The sequence below is a fragment of the Bidens hawaiensis genome, unplaced genomic scaffold (assembly GCF_021521415.1).
Source record: "Bidens hawaiensis isolate Kalapana, Puna unplaced genomic scaffold, B.hawaiensis_p1.1 tig00004682_1, whole genome shotgun sequence".
In the NCBI taxonomy this organism is placed as follows: Eukaryota; Viridiplantae; Streptophyta; class Magnoliopsida; order Asterales; family Asteraceae; genus Bidens; species Bidens hawaiensis.
The window spans coordinates 44963-62311 of NW_027491286.1; the positions used below are offsets into that span (position 1 = coordinate 44963).

Here is a 17349-nt window from a genome sequence, read left to right on the forward strand (position 1 = left end):
TAATACCAAATTTGAGTTCAAAACTAAATTTAAAAAACTAAATTAAAAAGGGTAAATCTAGTGCATTAGCATACCGAGGATACCTAATCAATGGACTTGTCAACTCATGAACATAAAAAAACAGCACATCCAGCAGCAGAACCGTGAATCAGGTGACCCCCCGGTCACCGCATTTCATCTAAACAATCTAAAGATTTTTATTGAGAAAAATATAACTTCAATCATCAATTGTTCTCAGCAAGAAAAAAAAAATACGACTCTCCAACAAGATATGGTTACAACTTACAACATTAAACAACCGAACCTTCATTTGCAGCATTCCATAAATTCATTTGCATCCAATATATCTCTTCACATCAAATCAATAACAAACTTACTTTGATGCACTAAAAACCGATTAGAGTTTTTTCTTATGATCAACCAACGTTGTTTGAAACTACAGCTCTCATTGCAGCAATATCATTATCCGTAAGAAGAATGTCTATACTTTCCTGCATAACAAGCACAAGAACTCACTTAGACTTCCAACAACCATTACTTGTATTCATCATCCAAAAAAAGTTTAAATTTAGAAACCCTTAACCAACCCACTTGAAACGGCCCCAGACTAGTTGTGAATTGGGCTAACCAGGCAGACCATTACCACTAGTTGGGCCAAGTATCTCCTTAGGCCCGCTACACTGGCTGGGTCGAGTTGGGTTGATTTCAAACGTTTTCTGTACAAATTAGCTCATTGAATATGATTACAAACGTTGTTGTATTAGGGCTATTCAAAATGCTTGAAGCTCCTGGCTCGCTCGAAAAAAGCTTGTATCTAAACAAGTCGAAGCTGAGCCCGAGCCAGGGTTTGCTCGTCTCATGGCTCGCTCGATTGGCTCGTTTAAATTAAACCCTAAATTTTAATAGCATACAAAATAATATTAATAATAATAATAATAATAATAATAATAATTACTATTATTATATATAAAAATATGAAGAAAAAAATAATGATACATATAATTTGCCTCTCGATCTTAAAAAAAAAATTACTACAAATAATTTATAATGCCTCTTGTAGTCCTGTATATAACTTTTCCATTACGTGTATGCTAAAAAAAATAGTTTTTTGTCTTCTATAGTTAAATACTTGTAAAGATTAAAATTAAAATTAACAAAAAGAGCTGAGTCTACAAGCCACAAGATTGCTCAAGCTTTTGCGAGCCCAACTTTTCAGCTTGTTAAATAAAAAAGCCGAGCCGAGGTGGCTCATTAAGTTCGAGCCCAAGCTTGCCTTGGCTCGGCTCGTGAACAGCCCTACGTTGTATTATATCAATATAATATAGTATCATTTTTGGTACAAAAAAGTATAACTTCCCGTTTTCTGGCTAACGTGTGCCCCCGCGCGCGTGTGTGTGTGAAAGAGAGGGAGAGAGAGAGAGAGAGAGAGAGAGAGAGAGAGAGCAATTTAATACCTTTAATGCACAAAGTTGGATCTAGCAAGGCAAAGATCCGATACAAATCTCCATAAAACTAGATGCTAATCTCTTCTTCTTTAAGTTCGAGATTTTCCTTCATTTCTTTTTCAGCAATTCTTCTATTACTTTGAATTTGGCGAATAGATTCCGCAAGTAAGATATGGAATTTAGGAGCAACCTTATTTGTTGATGATACATTTAACCCTGCTTTCTTTAAAGCCCTTGATACATGTTTTTCCGCCTTTTGGTAATGACCCACACAGAGACTTGGAACCGTGTTTTTAAGAACTGGTTTCCCACAAATTAAGGGTCCTGCCTGTGAGCTGATAAGGATAAACAAAAAATGTTTTAAGCATTGAAACGTTTTATATACACAATTTAAACATATTCTCCAGGTGTTAAAACAATGGGGATAACTAATAAGTTAATCACTTATGGGCATATTTATGCATATAACTAAATGACGGTATGAACCTCCAAATAAAAAATGTCTTAACAGGTAGAGTAGTTTCTACCTTCAATTAACAATATTTATGCTTACAGAATACACAAATAGCGTGTGTCCAATATGTTCAAAGTAAAAACACAGTTTCCCAACAAATATGTTTATAAATCTCTTAGATTCTTGTTTGATTTTTTCCACTGAATTTTCTTGACCATTACCATTTAAAATTCCGTAGTCACAGGCAAGTGATATGTTTTAAGACCCGCATTAATGGTTAATGAATATACAGTAACTCCTGGAAAATATCCAGTTTAATAAACTTACTTGATAAATGAACCATAACTAACTAGACCTTCCAATAAATAAGCTTGAGAGACGTTTGACCGCATAAAGCTACCTTTTTTTTTAAATAAGAGGGGGTTTGGTAACTAGGATTGCTTAGAATAAACTTCCAATTAGTAGTTTGAAACATCAATAAGCTTCGAATTGGCAGTTTGAAGTTGCTTATTTCAATAAGCAATTTTGATAAGCAAACCCCATCCCCCTCCCCTCCCAACCCCCACCCGCCAAAGAAAAACTGAAAACTAAGGAATCTCAAACACCTTCATACGGCTTATTTATCATATTAAGCAAAAGCTTTAATAAGCAATTCGAAGTAAACATTAACTTATAGAACTCAATGTAAAGAGTGTCCAACATATATAAGTGCACCAGGCTTTTAGGTAGACCATATATGGCCCCTAACAAGCTCATACTTACAAAGATTCACCCAATGCACCAAATTTAATAACAAAATACTCATCAATGGCAAAAACATCCATATAGCAAATAAACCCTAATGCTATTAAAAACATGAGTAACACCACAAAAACTGAATCTAATGAAATGAAAACACATAGACTTATACCTTTTGATAACGTAATCACAACCAAAAATTCAAAACAATCATCAATACTAAAAACATCCGATACATTCGCTCATTTCATATGGCAAGCAAACCCTAAATCTATCAAAAACATAAATCAACATCACAAAAATCAATCTAAGGAAATGTACAGAGATTCATACCTTTTGATCATGTAATCGCATCTCATTTGATATCAAAATAATCACCTAATACTAATAACATCCCAAACATATGCTCACTTCATAGTTCATATAGCAAATAAAACCTAATGCTATTAAAAACACCACAAAAATCAATCAAACGGAAAGAAAATACAAAGATTTACACCTTCAAATCAATAACTGCAACTCATTTAACCTCAAAATAATCACCTAGCACTAAAAACATCCCAAACACTCACTCATCTCATACATCAAACAAACCCTAATCCTATCGAAAACACGAATCAACATCACTAAAATCAACCAAGTAAAACGCAGACGCAGCGATTTACACCTTTCGATCACGTAATCACAACTCATTCGATATCAAAACGATCACCTAACTCTATAAAAACCATAAACCAACCAAACAAAAAAACACATAAACCCATACCTCTTAATCACATAATCACACTTCACATACAGCTTCTGCTTCGGGTCCAACAATATATGATTATAACAAAACTTCGTTAACGCCATCGCCTTAAACTTACACCCATGAACCACACACCGACTCCACCCATTACTCAACTCCAACGCTAACTCCTCATCAACACCATCCTCACCACCATCACCATTCTTAACATTAACACCATCCGATTCATTCTCCTGGTACGGACTCTTCCCGTACTTCCAGTAATACTTCCTGTACTGAACCTTCAATTCCTCCATCATGTTCCAGTAATGGTCTTTGTAAACCCTAGCCAATTGCTTCAGTCTTCGAGATCGGCGTTTGAGCACCTCTTCACGGGATAATAGCTCGGAGTTTGAGAGAATTGTGTCTTCGTTGAGTAAATCGTTGGCGGCGGCCATGGCGGATGACGGTGGGACGGCGGCGGCGGCGGCGGCGGTTGTTCGGTTGGCGGTGGAATCGGACATGGGTTGATTGAAAGACGGGTTGATGGGTTTTGATTATATGATGTGAATGAGGGTTTGGTTTTGGACGATTTGATTTGAATTTTGATTTTGGTGTGGGTTTCAGGTTTTGCCTTTTGGGGTAAAAGGATTCGAGTTTGGGAAAACGGCTAAAGGTGCCCTGTAATGTATTTGGAAGATATTTTATAAAGTTTTATAATTGGTAATCATATTAATTTCAAAGATTTTAACGACCTATTTGCGGTGCGCGCATATAATGTATATATGTGTGAACCCGCGGGTGGGCAAAAGTGAAATTGTACTAATTTTGACGTTATTTTACTAATCTCGTGAAAATAACGTTAAAAAGTGGCGGAAGGTTAATCAGGCATCATGTGGTGGCGTTGATAGCCAAAAGACAAGGGTACATGCACCAATCGACCGGTGTGCCGATGGTTGAGTGTTATGTGTCTTATGTCCAAGGCTTGATGCAAAACTACTATCGAGCCGGGGGTCTCACCGGAAGCAGCCTCTCTATTCCTACGAGATAGAGGTAAGGCTGTCTACATCTTACCCTCCTCAGACCCTACCATAGTTTTGCTATTGGTGGGATATATACTGAGTACAATGACGATTATGATGATTAATTTCAAAGATTTTCATATAATAAAATATCTTATTATTTTTCATGTGATATATATATATGGGTGAAGATTTGGGTAGCAAAGGGTTCATAGAAAGTGTAGGTAATGAACAATATGGAAGTATGTAACAAAGTTTATGGCATGGCTAGAAGATGAATGTTGGTATAAACATGAACAAATTTAGTAAATTTTTTACGTGTGAAAAGCAACACGTATTTGTTTGATATTTGTTTGCATGTGAGAAAATGTGAAAGTGGGACTTATTTTATGTAAAGCTTTTAAACATCTGTCATTGTACACAAGTACATAGCTTGGTCAGTCTTTGATGAATGCGCAAATTACTGTGTTATGGTTTATTCGAGACAACCGTCAATCTCCCAAGAACACAAGAGAAGAAAAGAAAAGAGACCCAAAATAATAATTATTTCTTATTCTTTTTCTTAAACGAGATTACAATATATAGGATTACAAAACTTAAAATAGAAAAATATAAAGGGAAACACAATTTGACTATAATAAGGAAACTAAATAAAAGAAAAACTTAAATAATAATAATAAACTTATTCATATAATAGGATCGTATCATATTGAATGATGAATGTTCGGCTCATCTTGTACTCATAAAATATTGGAGTAAATAGAAATACATAAACAGAAGGACCGCTATGAGTACTTTGGGGGTGTTTGGGATTCGTTATTTTACCTCCTTATAACTTTTCATTAAGTTAATAAGTTGCAACATTGTAACTTATGAAACTTTTTCTCTCATAATATAAGCAATCCCAAACACTTTATTACTTTCCAAAAAGTTAATAAGTTATAAGTTGGTGAAAATAAGCAATCCAAACATCCCCTTAAAAGCTAATGAGGAATATGTTGTTATATCATGCCTTGTAAGTTGCTTAATTTCTACTTAAATTTAAATAAGCCAGCCTCTCAAAAGACAAATACATGTTGGAGGGAAGATCCGTACTATTGTGATTTCTTATCAACCTAAATAAAATAGATGTGTCAGTGACTTGATCAAGTGGTCAAATAGTTCCAACTTATATGGATAAGCTTTTTTGATTAAAAGTTTGTTTAAAGCACTTGTTAGCACGTATATTTTAAACGGTAGTTATGTGAGGGAACTATGTCAAAACTGAAATGAAACGTGAGACTATACAAACTATGCAGTCTAGGGGTATAATACGTCATTTGAAGGTCATGGCTCAAATGCACAGATATGCATATCCAACACTGAATCGAGAAGCAAGAGCCACTGAATCGAGAAGCAAGAGCGACGTATGATATGTCGAGGCCGATGTTCCACATGTTAGGGATGACAAAAATTCTTTATAGCTTTGTTTTCTAGTACATGCGAAACTTACATATTTTTAAAGAATGATTTTTTCAATGTGTATCTTTTTCGGTTAAACTTTTCATTGATCATGGACCATTGTCCGGGGTTGGGCATGGTAAATCTTTTGTTAAACTTTTATAATAAGCTAACTTTAACCATCAAACATTTGATGGTAATTATTTAACGACAATGACCTTAACTTTTGTATACACTTTTTTTTAACATGATATTCGTTTATTTTCAAATATATAGATAATAAAGGAACAAAAGGATCCAATTACAATAGAAAGGTGGGCAAACGAGAAATAAGTTGCACCGTCACCCTCTTTTAAATGACAAATCCGATCATCATCATCATCATCATCATCATCATCGTACTCAGTATATCCCACCAATAGCAAAGCTATAGTAGGGTCTGAGGAGGGTAAGATGTAGACAGCCTTACCTCTACCCCATAGGGATAGAGAGGCTGCTTCCGGTGAGACCCTCGGCTCGATAGTAGTTTTGCATCAAGCCTTGGACATAAGACACATAACACTCAACCATCGGGACACCGACCGATTGGTGCATGTACCCTTGTCTTTCGGCTATCAACGCCACCACATGATGCCTGATTAACCTTCCGCCACTTTTAACGTTATTTTCACGATATTGGTAAAATAACGTCAAAATTAGTGCAATTTCGCTTTTGCCCACCCGAGGGTTCACACATATATACATTATATACAAATCCGATCATGTTGAAAACAATTATTGTATAAACTAGTATAATGTTTATGTTAAAATAATGAAGTTTCAGCTTATCTTATAATTTTTTAACTACATTATAGGATTTGATGCACAACCTAGAGTCCTAGAGCCAAATTTTCTCAAAATGGTTTATGAATAAACACATAAAAACAACCTCAAATCCTTTCGAATGTGGGGTATAAAGGTGTAAAAAAACCGGTTTGAGACGGTTCATGGCAAACCGACTCGGACCGGGTCATGAATCAACCCAAACCGCCGGTTTTGGTACCGGTTCCTCTTTTGAACAACCAAACCGGTTTTAAAACCGAACGGTTAGGAAAACTGATTTTAAACCGGTTCTAAACCGAACCGACCTGGACCAGGTCGACCTCTGTTACTCCTAAACTGATTTTTAAACCGAATCGGTTTGGGTTAAACCAGTTTTGAACAAGCTTTGACCAAACCTGTTCGGTTTGAGAACAAAACCGATTTTGTACACCTCTAGGCTCTAGTTGGGACTTGGGTGTGCTCTTTTTCATAAGGAAGAGATGAACGAAACCTTAATGGGCTTGATTAGTGGGCTGGAGCCCATAGGACTAGGCCGAAAGTGAATATTGATTGCTAAGGCCTTATAGCCCAAGCACAAATTTCATGTTAATAACTTTTTTTAAATGACCAACACAATATCTAGGGTTGGATCCGATAATTGGAAAAAAAAAAGGCTGGGCCGAAGACGAAAAATATGTTAGGCATTATGTAAAAAGAGTATTTTGTTTGTTTTAAACAATTTAATTTTTAAATTGGTTTCTTTGGTTATGATATGGGTTGCGTAAAAAACTAATGCATAAAAATAGGCTTAAATATGTCTCAAATGAGACTAGAACCCATAACCTTTTGGTTGGGAGACATATCTCTTTACCACTAGACTAAGTTAGTCGCGTAATTGAGTTTAATCATTAAATATACATATCGTTTTTCATAAAAATACATATAGATTAAAAAAAATCGGGCATAGCGGGTAGTCGGGCCTATGGCTGTCGACCACTCAACCCCACGCCATGGCTGACCCTGACAATATCCAGTTATACCCAATACCAGTTTTTTTAATGCCTGATATAACACATAAGTTTTTATAGTATATTTTTATGTTTACTTCACAACTTTTATGTTTAAGTTTTTTTTAAATGCATATTCTAAAGTAAATAATTTGTACTTAAGTGAATTTATGCTTTTTGTAATATATTTTAATTATTTTTATAAATTACAAAGCAAGTTTAGTTTTTAAACGAATTAAAATATGTATAAAAAATAATAAATTCAAAACCGAGTATTAATACTTAGTCATACACGAACACATATCCGGTTATATATACCTGAACCCGATCATACCATTACCCGGGTACATAGGGTTGATTTTTTCTCCTCAATACCCTACCCGATTTCTCTCAATTCCCGATTTCAAATATCCCATCATACCCAAAGCCGATTCCATATCCGAAACCGGATACTAGAAAAACCCGATTTATGCACCTCTAAACACACTCACTAAACATACTTTTAAAAGCTGATGCCATTAACATGTCTCAAACCATTAATATCATAGAAAATACATTTCAACACACCTTGGTGCTACGATACCACATACCCTTTGCTCATGTACTCATTGAATATGATAATCAAACTATTAGTTACAAGTAACTTACAATTTTCGTTCTCTCTCTTATAGTCAATAACCGGATGTTTAATCATACCGGGTTAGACCTAGAAATATGGTTCAAGTATTCAACCAATTTGACTAGTTAACCCTAAAATTCAATACAAATTAGGGATGAGCTCGGTACTCTACCGGTACTGAAAATCGCAAATTTTTGGTACCGTTACCGAAATGTTTGGTTTGGTACCAGTACAGTACTGGGACGGTACCGGTATTTAAGGTAAAATTCGGGAAATACCGGTACCGTACCGTATCGGTACCGAAAACTCAAAACCTTGGTACCGATTTCGTACCGACGGTACCAAATCGGTACCGATTTCGGTATCGGTACCGGTACCAATAGGTACCATACCGATTTTTGCTCATCCCTGATACAATTACAAGTTTAACTTAAAAACAATCCAAAAGTATAAAATCCCATAACAAAAAACAATCCAAAAGTTGCTAGACGGCGATATTCAAAGCAATCCGATGGTAAATTGATCAAAGACCAGTAGATTAAAACTTAAAATCGGAAGACAAATAGTTTATTGGTGGCTAATAAAAGGTCTTTGGTCTGAAGTCTAAACCCAAAATTTTACACCGAGCTTAAATAGTATGCCGGTACAAACCGGTATTATTGCCTTAACGGTAATTCCGACTCCACATGCTACTGAGCGGCAATCGATATAACCGACCGGTTTTAAAAGATTGTTTATGGTATTGACTAATTTGGAAAGGAAGGTGTGTACCAAAACTCAAGCTGGAACGATTGGCCTGAAAGAAAAGTAAGATGACTAGATAGAAAACCACTAGATGCCGTCCACTCAATCCGCCACCTCACACCACTACAAATCCCAAATTCAATCCTTTAATTCAACCGTCAGCTATTGATCCACGTAAATACATTTCAATACAAAATAATAATAATAATAATAATAATAATAATAATAATACAATGCTTGTTAGCAGCAGAGCAACCGTCGTCTCCGCTGCCGTACCTCATACAAATCTCGCCAGTTTCAACCGCATTTCATCATTCGGTTGCTCATCGATAAAAACAGTCGGATGGATTAACCATTCGTTCAATAGAATAATGGATAATAATAATAAGAAGAAGAAGGATCTGCTTCTTACGTCCGCCACTGCGTCCGTCGCTGCACAGCCGTTGGTGGATGCCGATGCTCTGATAGACTCCGTCGAGACTTTCATCTTCGATTGCGATGGTAACGCTTTTTTCCGTCGGTTTCGGTTATTGTGTTGGTACTTGGTAGTGTTTGCTGTATCTGTAACTGACAGTACTTGTGACTCCTAAGAGTTATTGGTTGATTTCACGTTATTTTGACCTAATTTTGATGACTAATGATGGCTTCTAGAGAATTCTGAAATTTTATGATGAGAATTAGTGCTAGCCTTTCTTTTAATTTATGTTTTACATTCATTTACATATACAAGCGGTTTATAATAAGAAGATTGCATCCCTGAGCTGTTACACTAGAATTATTAGGCATCATGTCGACTTCTGGCTGTAAAGATAATTTTGAAAACTGTGATGAGTAGTATTGCTAGCTTTCTTTTAATTTGTGTTTCACATTCATTTTTATACGCTACAAGTTTATAAAATTGAATCACTTAGCTGTGTGTTTTGGCATAGAAGATACTAATGTTTGGATAGAAAATGATGCTGAAAATTTGTGGTGAAAATTAGTGCTAGCTTCCATTGATTTATGCTTCGCATTCATTTTTATACACAAGAGGCTTTTAAGATTGCAACACAGAGTTATGTGTTTGGCATTGTTACATTTGAATTATTTGGCAATGGCATCATGTCTAATAACCTCAGCATTAGTAGTTTAGTACTAGTAAAGCCTAAAAACAACTAATAATCATGTATAATGATACTACTAAGTACTAACACGTGTTGAGACTATGCACCCCACTTTAACTTGTATCCTATTGAAAGTATTGATTATGGATTTGAAACACAGATTTTCAATACTTTTTACAGGAGTCATCTGGAAGGGGGATTCGTTAATTGAGGGGGTTCCAGAAACATTGGAGTTGCTCCGATCAAAGGTTTGAATAACTTCTGTTATTTTAGTATATTGCTATATATTTAACAATTGGTGATGTTCCATGTTTTATTCAGTCATCTTTTCTTGCTTTAACACATGATCTATTATTCCTTATTAGGGAAAGAGACTTGTTTTTGTGACAAATAACTCAACAAAGTCTAGGAAACAGTATGGCAAAAAGTTTGAGACACTTGGTCTCAATGTCAATGAGGTGGGGTGTAACACTTTCTGTTGATTTATGCATTCCATGTTGGAAATTTTCTAACTTTAGGTGAAGGTTTCAGGAAGAAATTTTTGCATCATCTTTTGCTGCAGCTGCATATCTGCAATCAATCAATTTTCCTAAAGACAAGAAGGTATGTGAGCATTGTCTTAGACCTTTTATTTGATTTCCAAAAAACGAACCATTATTCGCCATGCATTTTGTAAATACAGTTATACACATAGCGGAGTCCTTAGGTTGTGTTTTTAATTTTTTTGTTTGAGCATTGGAAAAAAAATCTTGCATGTTGGAACTGCTAATTAGGGGTATCCATGAAACCAAAAAAACCGATCCTTAACCGAAACCCGAACCGAAATAACCAAACCCAAACAGAAACCGATGGTTTGGTTTTATGTTTACGTAAAAATTGAATTCTTGGTTCGGTTTTGTTTTTGCATGTAAATAACTGGAAAAACTGATCCGAATTTATAGGTTTTTATCTTTAATTTCGAGTGTTAACTAAATTGTAAGAATTTAATAAATAGTATAACCAAATTATTTTGGCCCAAATGTATAATGATCAACAAATCTTTAATTAACAAAAGGAATTTAGGCCCAAATGGTAAACCGAAACCAAACCGAGATCAAACGGTTTTCAAAATCTTAAAAACGATTTCAGACTTTGTTCAATGTTAAATCAACAAGGATGATAAATAGTATGTTTTAGCAGTTTCAAAATTTGTTGGCAGTTAACTTTTGCTGCAACAATTTTTTAGACCTATTATCTGATATATTAATCCAAAATGTCCAGATTTATGTGATTGGTGAAGAAGGCATATTGATAGAACTTGAGCTAGCAGGTTATTCATACCTTGGAGGTCCGGTATGTGTTAATCATGATGACAATTTACTGCAGTAGTAATGTTTAGTGTTTTCCTATTATTTTTTTTATTAGTATAATTATTTATTGATGTATCAACTAACAAGTGAAGTTATATTTTGCTTTTGCAGGAAGATGGTGGAAAAAAGATAGAGCTCAAGCCTGGATTTTATATGGAACATGATGAAAATGTGAGACTATCATATCTACATTTATTGTTAAATAACCTATGATGTGTGATTTAGCATGTAAAGTTTACCAGATACTTGCTCATATAAGATCACAAAGTGATAAATTTTTCTAAATTAAGTGGGATTATTATCGTTATTTAATTTGTATTAATGTGGTACTATGCTAAGTGGCAAGTTAGATTAGATTGAGGTGATCTTACTTCATTGAGTTTGGTCAAGTGGTTTCTCAGATGAGAAAATGGGCATAGGTCCAGTAACAGGTTGAAAGAACATTTTAAAAAGGGTCTAGGTTGGTGGCCCAACCTGCAAGTTATTAAGAGTTTTTATAGTTTTTATTCCATTTGGACTTGTTTAGTTATATTTTTTCACCCCAAAAGATAACAAAAGTTGAAAATTTGTTCATTTTAATCTATAAGATTAATGAAATTGATTGTTTCTTTGCATATAGGTTGGCGTGGTTGTGGTTGGATTCGACCGTTACTTTAACTACTACAAAGTTCAGTAAGTTATTTGAAATTAGCAGTCTAAGTATCATTATAAATTCCCAATTTGTGATCGTGCTTTCTTTGTCAGGTACGGGACACTATGTGTTCGTGAAAATCCAGGCTGTCTTTTCCTTGCTACAAACCGGGATGCTGTTACTCATCTTACAGATGCACAAGAATGGGCAGGTTTAACCACCTGCAATTTTTTTAAAATATAATTAAAATAAATGAGTTGTTATAATATATTTCATTATTTCTTCGTCTAAAAGGGAAAGGGATCAAGATAACCACCTATAATATACATATTAACCGAATAATTTAATAAAATTTGTTATTAATTTTTCATATAATCTTCTGTTCACATAGCTATCTAAAATGTTATATGTGGATTTAGGTGGCAATTTCAATCCATTTACTTCAATAGATTGATGATTTGGGCTTTGTTTTGACTTTACACGATCAAATGTATAAACAAATTGAAAGGATTATAGAAGGAAATGGATCAAAACCGTTTGACAGTGGCTTGTGTATTTTTTATTTATAAACATTGCTAAATCATTTTTCGAAAATGTGGTTATTATTGAAATCATATAATCATTTATGAAACTATGTACTGATATACATATAATATATGTATATAATTTTAGACAAAATGTTTATGGTCAAACCAACTCAACATATCTGTTTAGGCCCGTTGCCCAGCTACCCAATGTTCCACCTATAATCTGGGTGAATTGCGCGTGTTTGAAAATTTATTGCAAATCATATGTAGAATGCTAATGTGAAATAAATATTTCAGGTGGTGGTTCTATGGTTGGTGCTCTTGTGGGATCTACTCAACGTGAACCACTCGTTGTTGGGAAACCTTCAACATTCATGATGGATTATTTGGCAAACAAGTAAGATGTCACTTTTCATTCTTTCGTCACTTCAAGTTTAGCAAAACTTTTTTATAAAAAGTGCATTGACTAGTTAAAAATCAAACGTTGACTCCGTGTTTTTAGACAAAGTTGATCTTGACCTTTTCATCATCATCACATTTCTAACCATGATTTCTTAATGCTTTGAATTTATCAACAGATTTGGAATTACCAAATCACAGATATGCATGGTTGGTGACAGACTAGACACCGATATTCTTTTCGGGCAAAATGGTGGATGCAAAACTCTTCTTGTTCTTTCAGGTAATAACTGTATACACCTATTATTATAGTAAAGTTTTTCAGTTCTATATGATATGCATGTTTTAAAGATGACAAAAGAGGCGGGTCGGTTGGGCAGGTGTAAAAATTAAATATGGAACATAACATTACCCAACTTGTGCATACTGAAATAAGTAAAAGTAATACCACTAACAATATGTTTTCAATCGTTTTTTGATGATTATTTATAGGTGTAACAAGCCTTTCGATGCTTCAAAACCCGAACAATTCCATACAACCAGATTTTTACACGAACAAGATCTCGGATTTTCTCTCTCTAAAAGCCGCGAATGTGTAATAAGATTGTGCTTCATTTTTCATGACCCTTATTTGTATTGTTTATAAGTATAATTATAAGTTCATGTTTTTTTTCTTTTCACATGAAATATTCTACAAGAATGAAATATTGAACTTTTGTAGATTCATCCCCATGCACTGAGGTGGAAAGATAATAGGGGTGTGATACGAAATTCGTAGGTTTGAGTTAAGTATAAATGGGTTTCGTTTAGTGCTGGTTAAAACTTGTAAACGTGTTTAGGTAATTGAGTTAGGTTCGAGTCAACTTTGATGGGTTTGTAGGTTGTTTATTTTTATACCAAAATTTAAAAGTTAATAAAGAAATATACATCGTGGATTATAGTTTAAACATAGTTCTTTAAAACACATTGGTATTTTTGGTTTATAATTTTTAGTATTAATATGAAAAAAATAAGATTTTGATCAAACAAGTGTTCTTGTCCCCTCCTAAATTTGCGTAGCATGTATGGGTATAAATTGTATGGGTTCATTTGTCAACAACAATATTTTTAGCTTCTCGTAAATTTAGATCAAGCAAGCTTCTCACGTTATGAATTTTCAAATACACATGTATTGTACTAATAAAATATCATGTGCACATCAATCATGAATAGAGACAAATTAACACAACTTATTGTTTGTTTTAATTTATTATTAGCATTATATACCGATAAAAGAAATATGGTCTTGTGAGTTGCGACTCAACACCAACTACTTGTTTTATGTTATCGTTGTGGAGTATCAGCACGGGTGTTATCTCACCAGTAATATTTATAATTCTAATTGTGTTTTTATTTTATTTTAACTTTTTTTTGAACGCCGAATTTGTTTTTGACTTTTGTCATCTATGAGACTTGAACCCAAGACCTTCCAAACCCTCTCAACCCAAGCTGTTTAATGGCTTTGTCTTTGTCAATGAACCACCAACCCATTAATATATGCATTCCTTTCTTTTATTTATATAACAATGTATTTTAAATGGTAGTTTAAATAAAATAATTAGTAAGAAAATAATGATTAATAACTTGGTTAACTAAACTCCTCCGTTACACTTGTTTTTTGGCTTGACTAGTTAATGTCCAACAGCCTACGTGACAGTGATATGACATCACCTTTTGTCTTTTTGATTAACTAGCGCCTCTACTCTACAACATATGGTATAATATACCCAAGAATCATATATAGCTGTTGCAATGTAAAGATATCCATTTAACTAAAGCAGCATATATTATATTTTAGAGTTGTTAAGAAACAAAAACAATGCAAACTTCTCAAGAGCTCTTGTTTTAGTCCTGCCATGCTAAAATATTAAAATTCACAGCTCAATCCTTTTCAGCATCTTTACCATGTCATCCCTGGACACATTTCCACTCCCAGCAATTACTATACTTCTTCTCTTACCGGTAGATACCAGCTCAGCCAAGACCTCAAGAATACCATTCACATCTATGCTGAAACAAATCTTCACTGCTTCCGCATGAGCAGGGGCTGGTGGAACACCATCAAAGACGAATTCATCAAGGAGGATGTTGTCTTTCACTTTACGACATTCGCCCTGATACGCATCCACTCTAATGCATTCCTGGTTATCAAAAGCTGTCACATAAGTTTGCTCTTTCATGGTGGGTATGCGTGTGTTCCTTGGAATTATGACACTCATATAATCTTCTTTACCGACACTGGTACCAAGGGACAAAGGAGTGACATCTTGAAGCATCAAATCCTTCATCGCCTTATTCCCATTACCACTTAAGTTTGCAGCCAACACCGCTTCACCATAAGCGACAGCTTCATCCGCTTTAAGACTCTTGCTAAGCGGCTTCCCATCAAAAAACTCCCTCAGCATTTGTTGTACCTTGGGAATCCTAGTTGACCCACCAACGAGGACTACATCATCAACATTATGTTTTTGCATATTCCCATCTCGTAAACAACTTTCCACATGTTCAGCACAGTTCTTTAAAAAAATCAGCATTTAGCTCCTCGAATTTTGCTCGGGTAAACTTCATTGAAAAATCAGTACCATCATACAAGCAATCGATGGAAATCAACGTTGGCGTTGTTGAGGACAAATCCCTCTTTGCCTTCTCACATGCAACTTTCAGTCTCCCCATTGCTCTTGCATTGTTACTGACATCTTTCATTTGTTTTTTCTTAAATTCTTGTACACAATGATCAACCATCGCCTTGTCAAAATCCTCGCCACCCAAATAAGTGTCACCGCCCACTGCTTTAACACAAATAGTTCCTTTTTTGCTAATAGTAAGAAGTGACACATCAAATGTCCCCCCACCCAAATCAAAGACCAAGACGTTTTTCTGCTGCGGGTGTCTTGGGTTGGCTAACTTGTCTAGACCGTACGCAATTGCAGCTGCTGTGGGCTCACTAATCAAGCGCATGACATTGAGACCAGCCAGTGTACCAGCATCCTTTGTCGCCTGTCGTTGTTTGTCACTGAAATATGCAGGGACCGTAATCACTGCATCTCTAACAGGTGTCCCAAGGTATGCCTTGGCAACCTCTTTCAAATTCAAAAGAATCAAAGAAGATATTTCTTCAGCAGAAAACTCCTTGATTGCACCCATGTGTTCAAGTACAATCATCGGCTTATCATTAGATCTTTCAATCACCGTAAAAGGCCATGTTTCTATGTCTTTCTGCAGTTTGATATTGCTGAATCTGCTACCCATCATCCGCTTAACATCTAAATATATATCAGCAAAAAAGAAAGCACATAAAATGTAATAACTAGTTTATATGGTTTAATATATGATAACGAATAAGCATCAAAGTTGTACATCAGATCAACTTACCGAATACCGTGTTACTGGTGTTCCTGGTCATTTGATTTTTAGCACCCTCACCTACCAAGATTTCGGTGTCGTTGAAAGCAACGCATGATGGGGTAATGGTGTTTCCTTGTTCATTAGGAAGGATCTCCACGCGGTCGTGTTGATCAAACCATGCAGCAACACACGAATATGTTGTTCCAAGATCAATTCCGATTGGAGTTGTTTTGACAATTCTCGACATCTCTGAATATGTGTCTGAGGACAAAGAATAAATGCTGTAAACGCTTAAAGAAGTGGCAAAATAGCTGATATAGAAGTCAAAGAGATTAAGAGAGCCGTTTTCTGGTGGCGGACTCAAAAAAAAAAATTCATGGAAAATTAAAACTCATATAACCAAAATAAAAGAAGAGCCGTTTTCTAGTGGTGACTATTGCTATATAATAATTTCATGGAAAATTAAAACTCAAAGAGATTAAGAGAGCCATTTTCTAGTGGTGACTATCGCTATATAATAATCTTTTTGGGTACAGGTCAGGTCAGGTCCGGTGGGTTTGGGTCATATAAAAAGGGACGGTCAAATTAATACTCATATAACAAAAATAAGTACGTCTCAAGCTGAGCATTTTTATTTCTTCCTAAAGTATAGATTCAGGATTTGATCATTGTGTTTTATCCGGTGCCGGCTATGCAGTTAATATCGGTGGTATCTCGGTTATCTGTCCTCATGTGAAATATCGGTACCGATAATATCGGAGATATTTTCACCGATATCAGTGTTTAATGTTAGTGTTGTGAGTCTTAATCAGTTTCTACTTGCTACAATTGTTAGTGTTTTGCAAGTTAACACAAAAGGATAATAGGAGAGAATACTGAAATGTTAGTGTTGAAAAATTATCGATATCCCACCGATATCTGATATTTTTCCATATTAACGGCTTAGATTGAGGGTTGAA

General features: G+C 35.0%; 2 protein-coding genes and 1 pseudogene across 3 annotated transcripts; 1 reads left to right on the top strand and 2 right to left on the bottom strand.

Annotated features, from left to right (window-relative positions):
• Positions 1–260: 260 nt before the first annotated feature.
• Positions 261–3825, bottom strand: LOC143627394 (uncharacterized). Its single transcript, XM_077097227.1, has 3 exons — positions 3404–3825; positions 1455–1780; positions 261–491 (listed from the first exon to the last, which is right to left on the bottom strand). Exons 1-2 carry the CDS (start codon positions 3820–3822, stop codon positions 1513–1515), a joined length of 687 nt encoding a protein of 228 aa, XP_076953342.1. The 5' UTR covers positions 3823–3825; the 3' UTR covers positions 261–491; positions 1455–1512.
• A 5399-nt stretch (positions 3826–9224) lies between these two features.
• LOC143627393 (phosphoglycolate phosphatase 1A, chloroplastic-like) lies at positions 9225–13703 on the top strand. The gene is made up of 11 exons (XM_077097226.1): positions 9225–9498; positions 10281–10348; positions 10466–10558; positions 10632–10703; positions 11361–11432; positions 11561–11620; positions 12069–12121; positions 12194–12291; positions 12905–13004; positions 13186–13289; positions 13499–13703. Exons 1-11 carry the CDS (start codon positions 9231–9233, stop codon positions 13603–13605), a joined length of 1095 nt encoding a protein of 364 aa, XP_076953341.1. The 5' UTR covers positions 9225–9230; the 3' UTR covers positions 13606–13703.
• A 1089-nt stretch (positions 13704–14792) lies between these two features.
• On the bottom strand, positions 14793–16647 carry LOC143627395 (heat shock cognate 70 kDa protein-like; annotated as a pseudogene). The gene is made up of 2 exons (XR_013152588.1): positions 16418–16647; positions 14793–16308 (listed from the first exon to the last, which is right to left on the bottom strand). The product of XR_013152588.1 is annotated as a heat shock cognate 70 kDa protein-like (transcript).
• Positions 16648–17349: the final 702 nt, after the last annotated feature.

Bases quoted from the DNA above. Each gene is read 5' to 3' on its own strand.
- LOC143627394 (XM_077097227.1), bottom strand. From the start codon at position 3,822: ATGGCCGCCGCCAACGATTTACTCAACGAAGACACAATTCTCTCAAAC. The intron at 1,781-3,403 runs GTATGGGTTTAT...TATCCTTATCAG, and splicing joins TGTGATTATGTGATTAAGAG to CTCACAGGCAGGACCCTTAA.
- LOC143627393 (XM_077097226.1), top strand. From the start codon at position 9,231: ATGCTTGTTAGCAGCAGAGCAACCGTCGTCTCCGCTGCCGTACCTCAT. The intron at 10,349-10,465 runs GTTTGAATAACT...ATTCCTTATTAG, and splicing joins TGGAGTTGCTCCGATCAAAG to GGAAAGAGACTTGTTTTTGT. The intron at 11,433-11,560 runs GTATGTGTTAAT...TTGCTTTTGCAG, and splicing joins ATTCATACCTTGGAGGTCCG to GAAGATGGTGGAAAAAAGAT.